This window comes from Azolla caroliniana, unplaced genomic scaffold, assembly GCF_043228905.1.
Source record: "Azolla caroliniana isolate FFs.n. ecotype wild unplaced genomic scaffold, voAzoCaro1.0.p SCAF_20, whole genome shotgun sequence".
NCBI lineage: Eukaryota > Viridiplantae > Streptophyta > Polypodiopsida > Salviniales > Salviniaceae > Azolla > Azolla caroliniana.
The window spans coordinates 12,385,387-12,404,606 of record NW_028230455.1 but is presented as its reverse complement, the minus strand read 5'-3'; the positions used below and the strand labels follow the sequence as shown (position 1 = coordinate 12,404,606).

The window sequence follows — 19,220 nt, the reverse complement described above, 5'->3', positions numbered from 1 at the left end:
GATGTGCTCTCTAACATTTTGAACATATGCCATTGTGACCAAAAGCATGCATTCACCTATGTTTGCATAATGGGGGCACTACCATGGAAAACTAATGTTATTGTCTAGATGTTCGTTAACTTGAATATCATGCTGCCTTTCAATCTCAAGCTTCTGCAATTTCCATGGCTCCTTGATTGACAAATTGATGCATTCATCCCAAGCTTCATCTATAGTATATACACATGGAACAAAAAGCACGTTAAACTATGAAATAACCATTGTGTTGTGTCCTTGCAACTAAACCTTGAAACACATAGGATCATGCATGTCCTGTTTACATTTGATTGGGTTTGTGCTATCGGGTTGCTATTGACAAGTAATGATCTCAAAATAGAGAGAGTCGACAGAATTGTAGGCGAAGACAAGCTGCATCCATTGAGCTATGCATCAGGGAAATGACTACCGAGAGAATGCATGATCGGACAACGGAGAACTACCAGGATATCGGGATGTCCAAAAGTAGATGTATCCAAGTTATTTGTATTGATCGGATTGTACACCCCCCCCCCCCCCCCCAAAAAAAAAGATGTAGATGAACATAGGGATCGACAATGGTTCAGTTTCGGCTTAACTAGTTTGGCCTTGTCCGAACCAAACCGTTTAAAACGGTTGGGGAGTTTCTAGACTTGAATTGAACTGGTTGCTAAACCAGTGTAGCCAAGCCGATTAAACCTTAAGTGGTTTTGGCCCAAATTGGTACGGTTCAGCTTGAGCAATCCCAAACCGAGCTCAAACCTGTTAAGAGAAGCTCAAGCATAAACCAAACCCCCAGACCTACCAACCGTTTTAAACGGTTCGGTTCGGGCTTGAACCGAGCTGTTGCCGATTCCTGGGAGGTCTCCAAAAATCTCTTTTCTGCCATAAATAATAGAGGCAATGAAAAGGATTATTAGCAGCAGCAAACAAATTAGAGAGAGCCACGTCTCTGGAACAGGGAGAGACGGAAGCCACAGATAGGCAGAGTCACCGAGACCCACACAGAGGAGAGAGAGAGAAGAAGAAGAAGAAGAAGAAGAAGAAGAAGAAGAAGAGAAGAGACATCCATGGAGCCTCTCCTCCTCAGGAGACCCTCCCTCATGCCTCCTTTCTGTGGATTAGGGCTCCATTTCATCAACATGAGGAGACCCATGTGTTTATTGTCTCATCTTCTAGGCCCTGCTTCGTCTCATCGAGCTCAATTCCACTCATGGGTATGTATGTAGGCATATGTGTGCTTGTATGTATGCATTCAAAAATCCTAATCTTTCAAAAGTGTCCTCAATTGCTAATGGGAAGTCCGTTAATGTAGAGGAATTTAACAGTGACAATTTATGAAAGAATAGCATGTGCTAGACTTTTGGTTTTGAACTGTCAAGACTTAATGGGTTTAGCGATCTATTCATCTCAATGGGAATGTGCATCTGAACATCTGAATTTTTCCATCCCTGATGATTATTTTTTGCATTGTTTAGCATCCATATATGAGCTGTAATGGATCTAACAAAAAAGCTGATCACAGCTCACCTTTCATAGATGATTTTTCTTTCTCTTTTTCCCAATACCATGCGTTAAAGCTAAATAAGTGCTAAGTGCATAGCAGATGAAGCACGTATATGAGCTAGATCGTAGTCAAAACAAGTGAACAATTTTGCCTCTATTTGAACAATGTTGCTGATAATAAAACATGCATCAGGGAATGTAAACTAATATGGGTGAGAGTATGTTTTAAGAAGGCAATAATAATTCAGTGGACATCAGCATGGAGAAGCGTTTGGAGGTGCGAAGAGATGAAATACATATAATGGTATTTTTTTATGCCACAGATATTTGGAATACAACCCCATGTAAACGAATCTGAAATATCATATCATGAGAATAGAATCAACACAAATGTATTGAGGATCCATGTCACAAAGATAATAATTATATATCGTAGCTGGGAATGGCAACCACATGGGATGAAGTTGTGGATATGAAAACAGGGTAGCTACGGTGAACTTATCCAGAAAGTATTACAGCGCTAGCAGATTGATTAGGTTGATCTAAAGGCCTTCTTAGTAGAAAGCAGATCATAAACACATGCCTCCTTGGATATTCAGCAAGTCAATAAAGCACTGATCGGTTCATGGATAAAGAAGGGGAATTGGATTACGACAAGGTTCATATAAGTTATTCCTCCTTACCTGGTTGTCTCTTACGGTACTTAGTTCCACAATTGACTTTCTTGCCGTACACACAACATTTGGCTGAAATTTTGACTTGGTCTATCTTGGTCATGCTTGCCAATTTTGAGAGAAGTGATGTCCTCACTTAACCATGTTTTTTCTGTGCACCAACCATACAGTAATTCTCAAACCCCATGGAAGTATAGACGTGGTAAATAATATGGCATGCTAAATACTCTGAATATAGGCTAATATCATAGGAAATGTGAACGATTTTTTGAGGATAGACTTTATTTTGCAGGCACACTTGTTTTTCTCAAAGTTGTTTCCTGTAAAGGATGAGATATACAATACTTGTTTGTGATGAGATCATTTTTTTCAAGCTTAAAAAATGGAATATAAAAAACCATTTTATATATAGGATGCTTTTCTACTCAACCAGATACATCTAGAAAGCAATATGCAGATGATGACGAAACTAAGGATCTACCTATAATTGCTCAAATACGCTGTCTTTCTGGGGCTGACCAATGGTGCTTGAGGAATCAACAAAATGTCAGCAATATGTAGGGAAATAAAGAAATAATCGGGGTATTTTGAAGATTTTCCCTAATTTCGTTATACCAACTATGATTGATAACTTGGTTTAAAGCAAAGTGCATAATGTTCTACCAGGCAATATTTATTGTTCTTGCAATACACTTGATCTATGTGCATCTGAATGTAAGTCTAAACATATAGCTCTATTATGATACTTACATATGTTTATTTATTGCTACATGCAGAATTTGTTGATGGATTCAGATCTGTTTGATGATATCTTAGGTCCTTCCAAAGAGTCTTCTAAGTTAGTTCTATTTCGGATGTTCTTTTGTGTGTGATGAATTTTACAATGTTTTCATGCTTGATAACTATTGGCAACTGGGAATGGATGTTTATAGCTCAAAAATAGCAAGATCTCACATAAGGGATTGGTATGGGGAAGATGGAGAATTATTGAGGACCCTCCCTTGCCCTGATTGTCGAGGTCGTGGATATATAGTGTGTCCACAATGTGAAATTACTATCGATTTCTCTTGCGCACAATGTGCTGGAAAGGTAGGCGACTTTTTGTGATTTTAATTATGTTTCTGTTATTTCAGAAGAGATTGCCATTTGGAAGAGTAAAAAAAAGTCACTTCTTTAAACTTCTAATGAACCAGGGTTTGAAGATGTGCTTGAGATGTATGGGAAACCGTGCTGCTCCAGCACAACCAATGTATGACACACTTTGGGAGGAGAAAAAGACATGGTATCTAATTGTGATTTTTTTTTTTGCTGTTTTTTTATTTATGAATAAGATTGCAGTTATCAAATTTGGAATATTCCATCCTTCTGTGTACATTGAATATAATGCATTTGTTGCAGTGGTCCATTAATGCTTCCAATTGAAGATGATGATATAATAGATAACATGGATATCCAACTTCCACCAAGGAGAACATCCAAACGAATTTATACCTCACCTTCTCTGGACGTACGTGAAAAAATACGGCGAGCTCTCAAGGTCTGACGACATTGAATGTGTAACATATTGCTTACCTCCATTTGCCAGGTTGGCAAGGTAGCTTTACTTCGAAGAATATTCAAGCAGAATATTCAATGTAGCTATATGGTGTTTCTTTCTTTCATTTCTAGGCATTGGATGACCGTACAGGTTCAGTTACGAGAAGAATGAGGAGAATACATAGCGACCCAATTCTGAATGCCAAAAGGATAGCTGCAATCAAGGTTAAGTTTCTTAGTGGTTCTTACTTTTCACTCTATGCTAGAAATAAAATGTCATTCTTAAAGACTCTATACTGTAAACTTAAATGTTTAATATAAGTATTGAATATGAGACTTCAAGCTTACTAGCACATAAATTCACAAAGGGTAAAAAACATCCAATAAGGAGATACCTGTAATGTGGAAGCCTTGAAGTGGTCATATGACCATAGGATCAAATTATCTGAAATAAAGAGTTTTTCAAGCTTATTAGCAATGAAAGCAAGGTTAAGAACTGCCTAGAAGGTTGGTGACCATATAACCATAAAAACGTTTTGTATGGGAATTCAAGTTAAATATTAGACATAAAAAGAGAAACTAGTTTTTAAATGAAAATTTGAGGAACATTTTCCTTCTAGAAATGAGGACCTCTAGCTAAAACCGAAGACAGTATTGCCTATTCATTTTCCAATCTTTATTTCACCAATCTGTTAAATACTATTCATTTTCTGAACTTGATTGTTGTTTTTGTGATGCCAAGTCATCAATTTTGCCATCATATCGATTAAGGATTTGCAATAATAGAATTTGCTTATCGTTGGTATTGATTTTTGAATAAATGAATGAATTAGATGGTGCCATGCCCTATCACACTAGTTAAAATCTGGTATCAGATTTCATATCATTATAATTCTCTTTCTACTAGCCTGGAAAATTTCCTTGATTTTCATTTTGGAAACAGTTAAAACAGTTCAAAACGCCTCTTGAGGCTGGAAAGAACGTTAAGATGAGTTAGGTTTGCAAAGGAACTTATTTCTATGCTTGTGTGTTGATCTAACATTCACATACTTTGCCATATCCAGAAAGCAAAGAGCACAGAAGCTTCAAGGAAAAGTGTAAGTGAGAAATTACGCCAATATTTCCAAGATCCTGTAAATCGTCTCAAGCGTAGTCTTAGTTTAAAAGGTGAGTTTGACTTCGTTAATAACTGACTGTCAAAATAAAGCATCAGATGTTTAATATATGAACTCAAAGAGAGAGAGAGAGAGAGAGTCACACACACACACAATGCCTGAGGACAACTTGCTGATTAGAAGGATGGTTTATTAGCCCACATGAAGATGCAAAAAGCTTATGCCACAAACTGGGAGTAGGCGGGTATCCATTCATAAATACATGGAAAAAAACCCAGAAGAGAACTAAGTTTGGTCCTTAAATTTCTAGCACAAGAAAGAAAAATGATGTTTTTTGCCAAGAGGAATGAGAAGATCTACATGGAAGAAGTCTTAACACTAGTTCAAGTGGGCACATAAGAGGGAATACATGCTACAAGATATGGCAGTTCTAAAAGAAGGTAAATGGACCACACACCGTAGGAGGCACTAGATGCTCTGGTGGTGTATCAGTTAATACACAGGCAATAATTGTATGTAGTTCAGGTGGTACAGAAAGACCAAGTGGCACTATATGTGTAGATCAAAGTATATGCAAAGCCCAAAGACATCTACACTACAGAGGCAAGAATTGTATGTAGTTCAGGTAGTACAGAAAGACCAAGTGGCACTATATGTGTAGATCAAAGTATATGCAAAGCCCAAAGACATCTACACTACAGAGGCAAGAATTGTATGTAGTTCAGGTAGTACAGAAAGACCAAGTGGCACTATATGTGTAGATCAAAGTATATGCAAAGCCCAAAGACATCTATACTACAAATTCTTATGTTGCACCAGCATACCCGAGATATTCCCCACAGTGGAATTGCCTGGATACAAGCCATGATGGCAAGCAGGTTTTAGGAAAGATATATACCATTATGGATAAGATATTCACAATTGCACATGGAAAGAATGCTATGGCTGCTTTGGGACTTCTGTAAGGTGTTTGACACAGTTCCACAGGTTAAGACACATGAAGAGGTCACAAGACATTGGTGTGCCGAAGGAAGCAATGAGGGATCTATTATTGTATGATGACTCTATGACAGGCAGAGTAAGGGCTCATGGGAATGTCAAATTCATTGAACAAAATTGTAGGGGGTGAAACAAGGTTGTCCACCCTCACCCACACTTTTTGGGCCACACATTGACAAGATTGCAGATATCGACAGATTAAGGAGAACATGTGTCAGCCTCGCACTAGTTTAAATACCAATCTTATTGTATGCAGATGTCATTGATGATTGTACTCATTTCAGATTCACATGAGGGACGACAAACCAATTTTGAGGCACTGAAGAATTTCTGCATTGATAGAAATCTCAAAAACAAACATTAGAAAAACCAAGAGTATCTAAATGATATGTATACCTAGGGATCGCTTCTTGTCTTAGAGACAGAACAGTCACAAACTCTCTCTCTTGTTGTGACTCATAAAAATCAGCAACAAACCGAACCGAACCTTGAAACTGTGGCTTAACAGCTTAACGGTTAAAACGGTTTGATGGTTTTAAATTTTTTTATAAATTAAAAAATAAATAAACAACCTTTTCATTTTTAAGCCTAATGCTCACATTTTAGGAAAAATCTTTAAATTTTGAAATAATGAAAAATTCTATAATTTTATAATTTTATAATTGAATTTTGACCTAAATTGAAAACCGAAACCAAACCACGAAACCGTGGTTCAATGGTTTAACGGTTTGGGATTTTAATGGTTCGGTTTAAATGGTTTCGTGGTTCGTTTCTGGTTTCAAATTTTTTAAACAGTTCGGTTTGGACACCCTCGAACCTAACCGAACCGTTGCCGATTGTTAGTAACTCACAACAAGAGAGAAAGAGTTTGTAGAGCCAGAATTTGAAAGAGAGAGACACATTAAAGAAGTTGTTGAAAATATGTCGAGTAATTTCTAAGCATTTAGTGTTATATTGGTAAAATTTCCTTTTTGTGTATGTAATTATATTTGTGACTGCATAATATCTTGCAGGTGTTGACTATTACTGCAGTAAGTGTGGGGAGAAGGGTCATCGCCGGCACTATTGCCCGAAATTACCTGAATCAGAGAAGGCTCAGAGGTGTTACCGTTGTGGTATTTGTGGTCAGGCAGGGCATAATAGGACAAGTTGCTCATCAAAGCAGCCTTTGAAGAACATGAAAAACAGACGTGATTATCGGTGTAGTATATGCAAACAAATTGGTCACAATGCTAGAACATGTACACACATTAGGCCATCATCCTAGATGGTTGATCGATTGAACTCTTGGATTAAGATGTCATAATTTGTACATGTGTATAAATCCTTTTCTTTAATGGTATAAACCATTTTCAAGAGAATATTGCGCTGTGTACTACCCTCACCTTTCTACAACTTCATTATCAATTTGCTTTTCACACCCCTTTTTTCCTATTGCTTTCTCACTTTCCCATCAGTTTGCTTTATTCAATTCCCATTGTCTTGTATATAATTGCTTGTATTGATTGTTTTAGGTAAGTTTGATGAAGTATCTGCTGGTAGGGGAATGAATATGCTATAGCTCATTCCATAACATGTAAGATGGTTGCTCGGATTGCATATGAAAATGAGATTCGTGTGACCTTTCAAATAAGCATGTGAAGTCAGGTTGTTTTTTGCTTTGCTATCAATATAACATGTAAGATGGTTGCTCGGATTGCATATGAAAATGAGATTCGTGTGACCTTTCAAATAAGCATGTGAAGTCAGGTTGTTTTTTGCTTTGCTATCAATTTGCTTTATTGCATTACCTTTTTGTCTTGTATATAATTGCTTGTATTGATTGTTTTAGGTAAGTTTGATGACGTATGTGTTGGTAGAGAAACATGCTATAACTCATTCCATAACATGTAAGATGGTTGCTTGGATTCCGAATGACAATGAGATATTATAAAGTAGTTTAGTGAGGATAATGCTCCTCCCCTTGGAGATAATTCATGGTTTCTAAACTTTAGTGTGGACATCAAAATTACCACTTGATGTGCATGTGTGTTTTCTAGGTATATACCAATTCACTTTTCAAATGTAGACAAGTTGCGAAGGGTGAGGGTTGTACTGATTTTGAGATAGCTTTTTTAGGATTAGCAAAAGTATCACCTTTACTCTTAGTCCAATGGTAGGCCAAAGACATACTTTATGTGCATAAATTCATATTTTCATATTTTCGAAAATCATTCGTTCCAAATTTAGTCAATTTCTTTGGCTAATTAGCATTGTGAGTTGTGCTAATTACATTAGTTACATAGTGATTTGTTTGTGACCAGCCTTAATTAATGTCATGGAGAGCATTACTTATGACATGCACATTCTTATTAGTGTGTTAATTAATATCATGAATAGCATTACTTATGTCATGCACATTCTTTTGTGTTTTAATTATGCTAGAACACTAAGCATTGCATTAATCACATTCATTGCTTAGGTGATTCTGGCAAATTATAATGCAACCAAATTGTTTCAATGAGTCAATTGTATCAAGCCATGTTGAATGCAATAAAGAATCCTGTTTGTCGAACACCTATTATCCGAAGTGATCAAGATTGGTGTACAATGCCAAAATGAGAAAATCAACTGTGGAAAATAAGTTTGCCCACCAAAAAGGGAATCATAAGGATTGACGAAATTAATATGCAATCAAAGGCTAAGCTTAGGTGATTCTAGCAAATTATAATGCAACCAAATTGTTTCAATGAGTCAATTGTATCAAGCCATGTTGAATGCAATAAAGAATCCAAAAAAAAAGTTTGTTGAACACCTATTATCCGAAGTGATCAAGATTGGTGTACAATGCCAAAATGAGAAAATCAACTGTGGAAAATAAGTTTGCCCAACAAAAAGGGAATGCATAAGGATTGACTAAATTAATATGCAATCAAAGGCTGAGCTGAGCTTTCATGGGAGATATTCATTTGGGCTTCAAATTTACTACCCATTGTGTATATGTGTGTATGTTTCCATGGACACAAGTGTTTTCTAGTGCTTCAATTTGAAACCCATTGAAGGCTTCAAAGGCCAGTTTGAAGCTTGTTACATAAACGAAATTCAAAGTGCCAATTAGACACTATAAAAGGCATTAAACACTAAATGAAATTGGTGCCTTCTACCTTGCCACATTTTCAATCACAATCAAGTTTGCTTTTTCTCTCATATTTTCAACCTTCATCCATCCATACAAAAACATTTGTCTCTTGGTCGCAATGTGCACACTTAGTCCCAACATTCATTAGCGAAATTTATCAAACATCAAGAATAACTAACGAATTCCACACACAATACATTATAATATTTCACTTTGCTCTTGTAGTTTATATTTGGCATCTATGGATGATATAAAACCTTTAATATATACGTCTTCTTAAACCAAAATTTCATCTACATCACTTTCAAGTAATATGGTTTAAAACATTGAGATGTTGTCTGATTGACTCTTGAGATGGTGGTGCCTATAGAGAGAAACAATTGGTAACACAAAGAGTAAGATGGATTAGCATTTAACTAGATTATTCACATTAGAAAGATGGTTGATATTTTAGATATTGTTGTGGGTAAAGTTGATATTACACTTAATAGTGAACTTGGAAATACCTTTCAATTTTTCTTTATTTCCTCAATATACCCCTACTTTGTCAACTCTCTAAATGTCCATCAATCGAAGCATGTGGTTAATTTGTCCACTTTCTCCAAATTATGTTTGGATCTATTCAAGTAATTATGTACCCAATATTTTACGAAGGGCATTGGGGAAAAAAAATTTAAATGGAGGGTATTTTCTGAGTTTTGCCTTATCACTTATATTTTCCATGTATAATTTTTATCTCTAATTCCCCCCTCATTATGAAACTTGTGATTTATGCAAGCTTTCATGTGTGACATTGTCATGGGCATCAAATTTGGGACATGATGCACGCATGTTCTTGTAATATATATAGCTAGTAAACCACCCATGTGCTTCCAAGGGTAAAACAATTTAGTTAGTGAAACTAGAATTCAGCCTAGTATATACAAATCAAGGCTAGAAGTTGAAAAGAGAGGATAGTAAAAGCTAATGATTAGAACAATATTGAAAGCTTTCACAAAAGAAACAAGATATAATGAGCATCACCCCCTCTTAATTTGTCATTACAGCCTTCACAAAGAGCAACTTGTTGAGAATGTAAAAAGCAAGTGATATTCACCCTCTACTAGCCCTTCCTCACGTACCTTACATGCCTTTATATTTGATGTCATAATGAAACTTCAATACCTAGCTTATGTGATCAAGTGCAATGGAGTGTGAGGGCTCCACGAGAGTTAATAGTCATGTCAATAATGAGGTAGGTTGCATACAATCAATAGGTATTCCTGCCTTACATTGAACCCAACATTCAGAGTTGATGTTTGCAATATAAGACGTCCTTTTAAGCATCTTCCCACTTCTTCCTTATGGTTCCATTAACCTTCCTTAAAAACTATAAATTGCATAACATTACTTGAAAGCTCTAAGAGATCTTCATACACCATCTTTTGAACCATCTTCGAAAGTCAACTACCCAAACATATGAGAGAATTTTGCTCCAACGATTCTGAGCAATATGTTGTAATCTATGGTTTGGGATATCCTTGACTTTTGAAATGCATATATATCCTCCATCACCACTAACGGGATTCAAACCCCTTGACCTTCCTGTTCAATCAAGTGTAGAAAGGGGGACATCTTTTTGTCGTCCACCACAAGAGACCAATTACAATCTATGAGGCAAGGCCAAGTCCATTGCAAGGATCAAACTTGGGCTTCTCTCAATTTCGTGGCATGCTGTTAACCAAGAGCATTTACGGCAATTCGACCATATTTCAGAGTATTATCCTCTATGTTTTTAGGAGATTAAGTTTCACGGATAGGTACACTTCCATATAATCGCAACAAATTAGTTACCACATACATCCTGCGCGCATACCTTGATCGAAGCACAAGGATCAGGGCAAGGTCCAAAGCTTAATAGGACTTGCCAATGCTACTGAGAATGAAACATATCCCAACCAGTAGATAAAGAATAGTTAAGGGATAGAACTCCTCATTAATGGGAAACCATGATGACAATAGGTTTTCATTCCAGTGGGCCTACATATGTTTCGCCAATAAAGCATTGCAAATCTCAAAATCTTTTATATGATACAGCCAGCCGCTGCCACATAGAATTCAATAATTCGCTCAAACACAGGAAAATTATTGAAATAACAACCAGAACAAGGAAGCAAAAGGATGCATATACATGTCTCTTCTCCAATTTACCACTCCACAGCTGTGTGCTACATACAAAGGCTCCTTATTGACTCCTTCCAAGAAAAAACAAACAGTTGATTGTATAGGTTAAAAACAAACGATCTCACATTTGGATAAACAATTTACAACAGAATGATCCAGGGTTTGGGGGCTATGGTGATTTGGGTAGCATAAAATAAGCAGGTTTTCCATGAAAATGTAGGGAAGAAATGAACACATACCCACCTTGTCAGTATCGAGGAAAACGTTTGTCTTTTTGTAAGTTAAAATGTAATGGAATGAGGATAAGGGTGTTGGTGCCCTAATCAATATAATCGAGGATTAACTACAGTGTAAGTTAGTTAGTAGAAGCTTTGTAGTTCAGACAAATGTGCTACCATAAAGGATTGGCTAAAGGTTTCCTACAAAGACAAGGTTAACTGTTACTCCTTTTTTCCCTTTTCTAAATTATAAATTGCTTTTCTCTTCTTTCAACTATCAAGGGAGAGAGCACCTTTGATTCTATAAACGGTGGAAGAGATGAGGTTATTGACAGTTGCAACCGACTCTAGGGACAGTTTGGCTGTGGGAACATGATCAACCAATATTTGGAAAGCAACAGTGAGTAGAGAACCCGATGATGACGCTGTGGTCATTGAAGCATTGTTGGCCACCTTATTGTTGTTGAAAATAGGGAAAACTTGAGCGGAAGCTGTCTCATTCCCATCAGGAAGTATAGCAAATCCAGATGGTAGTAACAACACTATATCAGGATCCCCTCCATTTAGCACTGCTCCCATCGCCCCCACATCCACTGGTGCATATATTACCAATGAGCAAGACTTGTCGGTGCAACAATCTTGGAGTATTAGCATATTGCTTTGGTTTGAGTTCACGGCCTGGTATGAGAAAAATGCACATACACCATTTGAGCAGCAAATAGTCAGTATAAGACGGTCTAATGATGCATAAGAGAAAAGAAAATAGAGATAGCATATGAAAAAACCCTTGAATTGCACATGCTCCTTTTTATCTAGAGAAAAAACTGATTTAGAGCATATGCATAACCTTAGTCTGAGGCCTACCAAAGATCCAGTTCATGGACAGTCAAACGGCTAGACCAAGTCCTTGGTTTCATGGTTAAAATATAGAAAGGCTAGTTATGCTTATGTAAGCTGTTTTCGGGCTATAGTTTCGACATCGGACCTAGGGAATTCATTGATTCCTTGGACCAAAACGTCCTTGATTCCCCATAACTTCAATTTCAATCATATTAAACTATTAGGGTAGATATTTGGAAAAGCATGTACTCACATTGACTTTCAACAATGAAACACAGTTGCCCGAGTCTTGTCCTTTCGGGACGTGGACAATCTCTTCCACCACACCCATGTTGGAGAGGATATCCCACTACGAAGACAAAAACGAAAAATTAAAAATAAAAACTTGGAAGACAAAGGAAAATCACTTACACCAGACCAACCAAATGGCATTCATCACCTCAGTACGGTACCGCTCATCCCTAAGGAATTGGAGAACACGAGAGGGAGAGACAGGTAGCCAAAGGGAGGTAGCGGCACTGAGGACGATACCAGGAGGGCGGCCAGGATCATCCACACTCTTACGAATCACCACGCGGCATTCATCGGTGGGACCTATGCTCCCGGTGTCTGCACCAGTTCCTGATAAAGTGATCCACGTATGATTGGCTGAGGCACTCACACCCCCACAGAAGTTGTTGGTCATCCTCTCCGCAAGCTTCAACAGGCTGCGGCGACCCTCAGCACTAGGGAGCACTGTCAGAAACCAACCAAGCAACCATACATCATTCAATTGTATTGTTCACATGAGCAAGCACAGTTTAACTAATGAACAAATGAACTAGCAAAGACAGTTTAGAAATTACCAAAATACCCATCTGTTTCCAAGAAATTCCAAAATCATACCCCTTGTGGTTCTCAAAATTCTGAACATACCCCTTCAGAAGTTCAGAATTCTTTCTCACAATACTTTACATGCCCCTCAATGTTTAGAAGAGAGAATTGAGAACTTTTTGAGCAGAAAACATGAGGGGTACTTAGGGAATTCCATGAAATTCTAGGGGTATGTTTGGTAAAATCAAATATCCCTAACAATTGTTTAAAACAACAAAATGAGCCTGAATATTTGCTAACCCCCAACCTAATGGGGCCAGAATTGCACTAACCCAACAAAAAGAGATTAAAATTTCACTAACCTGCATCCATGGCAGTGGCAGTGGCAATGGGGGCCACAATGGGAGGCAGGGGCAGGGGCATTAACAGTGTGGCAATGCGTTCACACTGGCGCTGCAAGGCAGCGACCCAACGGCGGGCACCAAACGCAAGACCACGACTAACAAGCACCTGGTACGAGGGGTGAACCCCTCTCTCATCCACCTCCACGTGCTCCACCCATGTGACCTAAAGCATGAGGGGCAAATTTTTCATAACATCAAGAACTAAAAAAATCATTAGGAAATAAAACCAACAATGCCACTGCTAAAAACAAACCCCCACCTTACCCCTGAGTGATAGTAGTTCCCCAAAAATACCCTTCATGCATTTTACTAAGGACTTAAGAGAATGCCCAAGGCGAGAATTCCCCAAAATAACTTTTCCATATTTTTACTACAGAATTGTCAAAAAATAAAATATTGTCCCTCCCTACTCTCTATCTCTCTCTAAGCTATCTCCCAGCAACAGAGCCAAAGCCTTTTTTGAGGATTAGCGCAGATCAGAGGGAGGGTATCTTGGGAATTTTGGGAATTTTGGGAAACTGTGTGGGAGTGGTATGTGTTTCTTGGGGAAAACAATTTAAAAACAAATAGAATATATTAATTGAATTAAATTCAACCTCACTCTAATTGTCACAAGATTGAACCATTCACTGATTAATAAAGTAATTTAATAAATAAATAATAGTCTGTTTTTTTCGGTCCCATCTATATGACATGATTCTTGACAGTTCTTTGCTTTTCAGAAAAATAAATCAATATTTATTTTACCTATTGATTATTTTTTCATTTATACAAAATCAATGGATGAGATGTTAACAGTAGAGAAAATCCAAGGAAGCAAAAATCCAGCAGATATGTTGACAAAGACAGTAGCTATCAACAAACTGAAGTTGTGTTCAATTTCAGTTGGCTTGCAACAGTTGCAAGACCAGAGAGATCTGATGCATAGATAGAGGTGTGAAGACAGATTGATATCAGTCTTCAAGTGGGAGATTGTCAAGAAAACATGATGGGTGGTCTGAAGTTGTGTTCAATTTCAGTTGGCTTGCAACAGTTGCAAGACCAGAGAGATCTGATGCATAGATAGAGGTGTGAAGACAGATTGATATCAGTCTTCAAGTGGGAGATTGTCAAGAAAACATGATGGGTGGTTCGATGAATTTCATGCATCCGTTGTTTTTTCTTGCTTCTTTTTCTAGAAGCTTCCTTCCCAGTTGTACATTAAGAACACAAAAAAATCAAGCCTAAAATTTCCCGTTCCATTTTTTATTGTTCCTTCTTTTGTTATATTTATTCATTCATTGCTTCAAAAGTACTAAGTAGACATTCTCAGTTGCATAAAAGGCTTTATTTTTTCTAATTCATCTCAACAATCCACTCTTCCATCTGTGGGATTTTGTGAAAAGTTTAGCTATTTGACTGGTTTGTGCATGTCTGTTTTACACACCTGTTTCGTTTCCAAGATATTTACTGTATCTGTTTCAACCCAATTCATGTATTTAATTATATGTGCATGTGTGTTTCTTTCTTCAATATATGGTGATCATGAGTGTGATTTGCTTACCATTTCCCACCCAAGATAATAAGTTTCAGTACATACTCTATTGAGAGCAGAAAGGCTGTCTCTCCAATGACTTTGAAAACATTAAGACGTTAATAAAACATTAAGTACAATCTCAAGAAAACGCTCACTCCAGCAATGGACACCTCAATGAATAGACTACAGACATTATATAGCACAAATACAGTACTACCATGCACATAACTCAATCCAGATGTACCCAAGCATAACATACACCAAAGGGTATAATGATTTACCTTGGAGTAACCATTGCTAGTCTCTTCGATAACACAACCTGATGGACGTTTGCGACATCTTAGCAATGATGGGGGTGGGTTCCCTCGTAAGCTATCCACAGATACATCCACCACCACCCACAGGTGATCCACCCGCTTCGAGTATCGTAAGAAATAGACTTCTCGAGTTGGGACGAGTGGCGAGGGCAGTTGTAATTCCGCATAGATCTGGCAATAATAATAAGCAACATTTTTCACCAGAAGTTCTCTAAGCCTCTGTTTGTGATATATTTTTGACAAATACCCCTCCCAACTTCTTTGAAGCAAGAAATCAGATGAAAACAATTGAACTCCCATCTTTCCAATAAATCATAGGATAGATTATGTCATTATGCCCAAAATACCCATAACTTGTAGGATACACTTGAGTTTTCAACATTACCAAAAACATCCTTCTGTAGTGCAAATTTTAATATTAGCCCAGGATTACCTCGTAAATTTTCAAAAACTTATCCTGGTAAATATCTGAAAACTTAGGGGTATTCTGGTGTTCGGCCCTATTTATCATTGTATTTATGTGTTTTGCTTGATAATTTACGAAGTAACTGAAAACATATGTTCATACATACCAGCTGCATGGCACCATCAAAGGGATCACCAGCTCCAGTTGACAATACTTCCACAGTTTGAGCTTTTGCTATAATAGATGGGAACATTTCTGTCCATCGGACCTAAGGAAATGGCAAAATTCATTCCATACATAATTTCATCCCATCCAGTGATATACATTTCAAAAAACGAGCTGATGCAAAAAAGCTCAGTTAACAAATAATGAATCAAGCAAAAGAAAAGATCAGGCTTCCATTGCGAAATCATAAGAAATAAAACATTTACCACATCCATGAGAGTTTCAACAAGGGAGGGAGCCTCCATGATGACAAGGTCGATTTCTCGGGTTGCTTCAACCTTGAGGCCATAAGGGGTGGGACCAATCACACTTGGGAATTGTTGTAGGTACTCTTCATTATCAAGCAATTCGGTGTTATTTGAAGAAGGATCAGGCACCCAGAGTGGCTCGCCAGCTTGAGCAACCTGAGCAAGCTCCTCCATTGCGGAGACTGCGAGCTCTACCACCATAATCTTCTCTGCATCTGTTAGACAGAGAGGCCTTGATGCTATCTCGGCTACAGAGGGCCCTGATACTGCAAGCTCACTAAGATTTGGTGGCGCCTGTATATTGTTCAACCCAAGCTCAGTGGATGATGTGGGTGGAGATGATGCATTTAGTGGCGGTGCCACAAATGATGAAGGTGTCGGCACCGGAGAAACTGAGGGTCTTTTCGCTAAGATTGCCAACCTTGCTACCTGAATTAATGGATCCCAATTTGTAACAAGGACATTCTCTCCAAATGATGAGTTTAACACATAATATGAAAAAAGTCTAGGATAGTAACTATACTTTGAATAGAACACCCCGGACCTGAGGCCCATTCACTCCACTAGAAACTTGTATGCATTCTTATAAAGCAGTAGAACCTAACATACACTGATACATTATTAATGGAGTCAATTAAGCCAGAGATATGCCTATTAGCTTGGTGAACCACCGTTTCTCGTGCTACCATCTCACTCACAATCCTTATGATAGATAATTTTTAGAAAACCAAGACCCTAGGTCCTGTCTCTAAACTTAAATTGACGCCTGAACACATCATGTATCCATAGTTGTGTGTATACTCATTAACACAACTAGATGTTGAGGTAGCCACATTATGGTAGAGATGCACTCTAAAATAAATACCATTTCACATCTAGACTGACCTCTTCTTTGAGCTTGGCATTCTCTAATCTCAATTGATGATCCTCCGACGAATCATGCATGTTTGCAGGGCCACCGCAATTCGAGCAAACCACACTTCGGAGAGCCTCTCGGAGCGCTGAATTCTCGACCTTGAGCTTATCATTCTCGTTCCGTAGATAAGAATTATCATGCCGTTCTTGCTGAGCCTGATAAAAGCCATGAAGGAATGATTAAAGGGCTAGGTACATACATAAGGACCACTTTCCCACACGTTTCAATACAATGTTCAACAATATGATCTTCTTCTGGAGGCAACATAGGTCAGACCTAGCTAAATGCAAGGAATATCTACAACTTCTTATGAGCTAATCCAGTGGTAAAAACGCATGTTAAATTAATACTATAATAGAATAATTAGCAGTTGTTATTCAAGAGATTAGGGTGACAAATTTAAATATTACAGACAGGGAGATGAGGTTTTACCGAACCTTCATTTGTGTTCTCTTGTTCTGGAACCAGAACTTGACTTGCCTTGGATCCAGATTAAGATCTCTACTGAGCTCAAGCCTTGCTTTCTCATCAGGATGAGGACACTCTTTGAACAATCTACATTAGCAAAACAAACATCGATTAAAGCTATAAATTATGTCATTACGCTACGCAATGATGCATTAGGCTCTAGATTGAAGTTATAAGTGATGTCATCAAACTATGGATTATGTCAAAAATAATAAGATATGGATAATGCCATGAATGATGTCATTAGCTATAGATTATGCTGAAATAATAAGATATGGATTATGCCAAAATGATGCCATTAAGCTATAGATCAAGCCAAAATGGATGTCATAAAGCTTTGGATTTAGCAAAAAACTATGCCCAACTAAGCTGTGGATTAACCTATGAGTTATGTCTTGCTAAGCTATACATTAAGCTACAAATTATGTCTCATTATGCTGTAAATTATGCCATAAAGCTCTGTATTAAGCCATTACCAACATCACTCTGCTATGGATTAAGCTATAAATCATTTCCTTAAATTATGCATTAAGCCATAAATTAATCATTGAGCTATGGATTAGGTTGCAGAAAATTATCTTAAGCCAAAGATTGAGCAATAATTCTGTCATTAAGCTAGAAAATATTTTGTTAAGCTATGTATTACACCATAAATTATGCCACTGAGCTAGGAATGAAGCCATACATTATGTTGTTAAGCTAGTGATGAAGAAACAAAGCGCAGCCTTTCATGCTACAAAATATGTCATGAGGCTATAAATCTGTTGCTAAGCTAAAACCTGTCCATAGGCAATTAGACTATGGGTTAAGCCATAATAAATGTCACTAAGTTGTAAGTTATACCATTAATGTCATTAACAGACAAGTTTAACTCATTACGCTGTAAATTGAGTGATGACAATGTCATCAATAATGTATTAAGCTACACATTAGGTCTTCATGGAATTTTCTTAAAAACTAGATGATTATGCATGTGAGAGAGATCTGATAAAGAAAACACTGACCTTTCCATTTCATGGATTTGGCGCTGAGTATGTCTATGATATCTCTTTTTCCCCTTAATTCTCTGTCCATCTTGTTCATCAGCCGACCCTCCATCTTGATTATCACTACTTAGAGACTTACTCTCAATCTCGTCTAATTGATCTCTGCTTCCTAATTTCATCATGTTCGTCTCCTGCTTCTGCTTCTTCCTCCTCCTCTTCTTCTTCTGCTCCCTCTTCTGCTGCTGCTTCTGCTTCTGCTTCTGCTTCTGCTTTCTGTTGCTTACTCATGGAAGGAACGCTCTGTTCCTGAAACAGAGTAATGCTCTGTTCCTGAAACCAGAAGTGAAAGCCATGGTCATGGAAAGCAACAGAATGAATGGTAGTGAAATTAGACAACAGAGGGTAAGAATAAGAAATGCAGGGTGTGTGACTCCATAGTCCTATGGCTATGGCTACAGCGTGCTTATTCTCCTTCTCCTTCTCCTTCTCCTTCTCTCCCTACTCCTACTCCTACTCCTACTCCTCCTGCTCCTGCTCCTTCTCCTGCTCCTGCTCCTCCTCCTCCTCCTCCTTCTCCTTCTCCTTCACCTTCACCTTCTCCTCCTCCTCCTTCTCCTCCTCCTCCTTCTCCTGCTCCTGCTCCTTCTTCTTGTGAATGGCTTTTACTAGGAACAGGGGTGTTTGTCTCAGAGCTCCATTAATGACAGGGAAGCTTTCTCTGAGTGATACAAAAAGAA

The 19,220-nt window shown here is 37.8% G+C and overlaps 2 protein-coding genes across 3 annotated transcripts; one reads left to right on the top strand and one right to left on the bottom strand.

Moving 5' to 3' along the window:
• The first annotated feature begins 989 nt into the window (after positions 1–989).
• LOC147851074 (zinc knuckle (CCHC-type) family protein) lies at positions 990–7,206 on the top strand. The gene is made up of 8 exons (XM_087335894.1): positions 990–1,232; positions 2,972–3,033; positions 3,128–3,284; positions 3,389–3,477; positions 3,594–3,732; positions 3,864–3,956; positions 4,796–4,898; positions 6,859–7,206. Exons 1-8 carry the CDS (start codon positions 1,086–1,088, stop codon positions 7,110–7,112), a joined length of 1,044 nt encoding a protein of 347 aa, XP_087192020.1. The 5' UTR covers positions 990–1,085; the 3' UTR covers positions 7,113–7,206.
• A 3,997-nt stretch (positions 7,207–11,203) lies between these two features.
• Positions 11,204–18,991, bottom strand: LOC147851073 (homeobox-leucine zipper protein HDG2-like). 2 transcript variants are annotated; one of them, XM_087335889.1, is made up of 10 exons: positions 18,502–18,991; positions 17,467–17,584; positions 16,999–17,184; positions 16,072–16,542; positions 15,807–15,908; positions 15,199–15,405; positions 13,360–13,564; positions 12,624–12,919; positions 12,438–12,533; positions 11,204–12,022 (listed from the first exon to the last, which is right to left on the bottom strand). In XM_087335889.1, the coding sequence occupies exons 1-10, from the start codon at positions 18,663–18,665 to the stop codon at positions 11,615–11,617; spliced, it is 2,253 nt and encodes a 750-aa protein (XP_087192015.1). In that variant the 5' UTR covers positions 18,666–18,991; the 3' UTR covers positions 11,204–11,614. The 2 variants fall into 2 exon arrangements, with proteins under 2 accessions (XP_087192015.1, XP_087192016.1); XM_087335890.1 differs by lacking the exon at positions 18,502–18,991 and having other exon boundaries at positions 17,462–17,581.
• Positions 18,992–19,220: the final 229 nt, after the last annotated feature.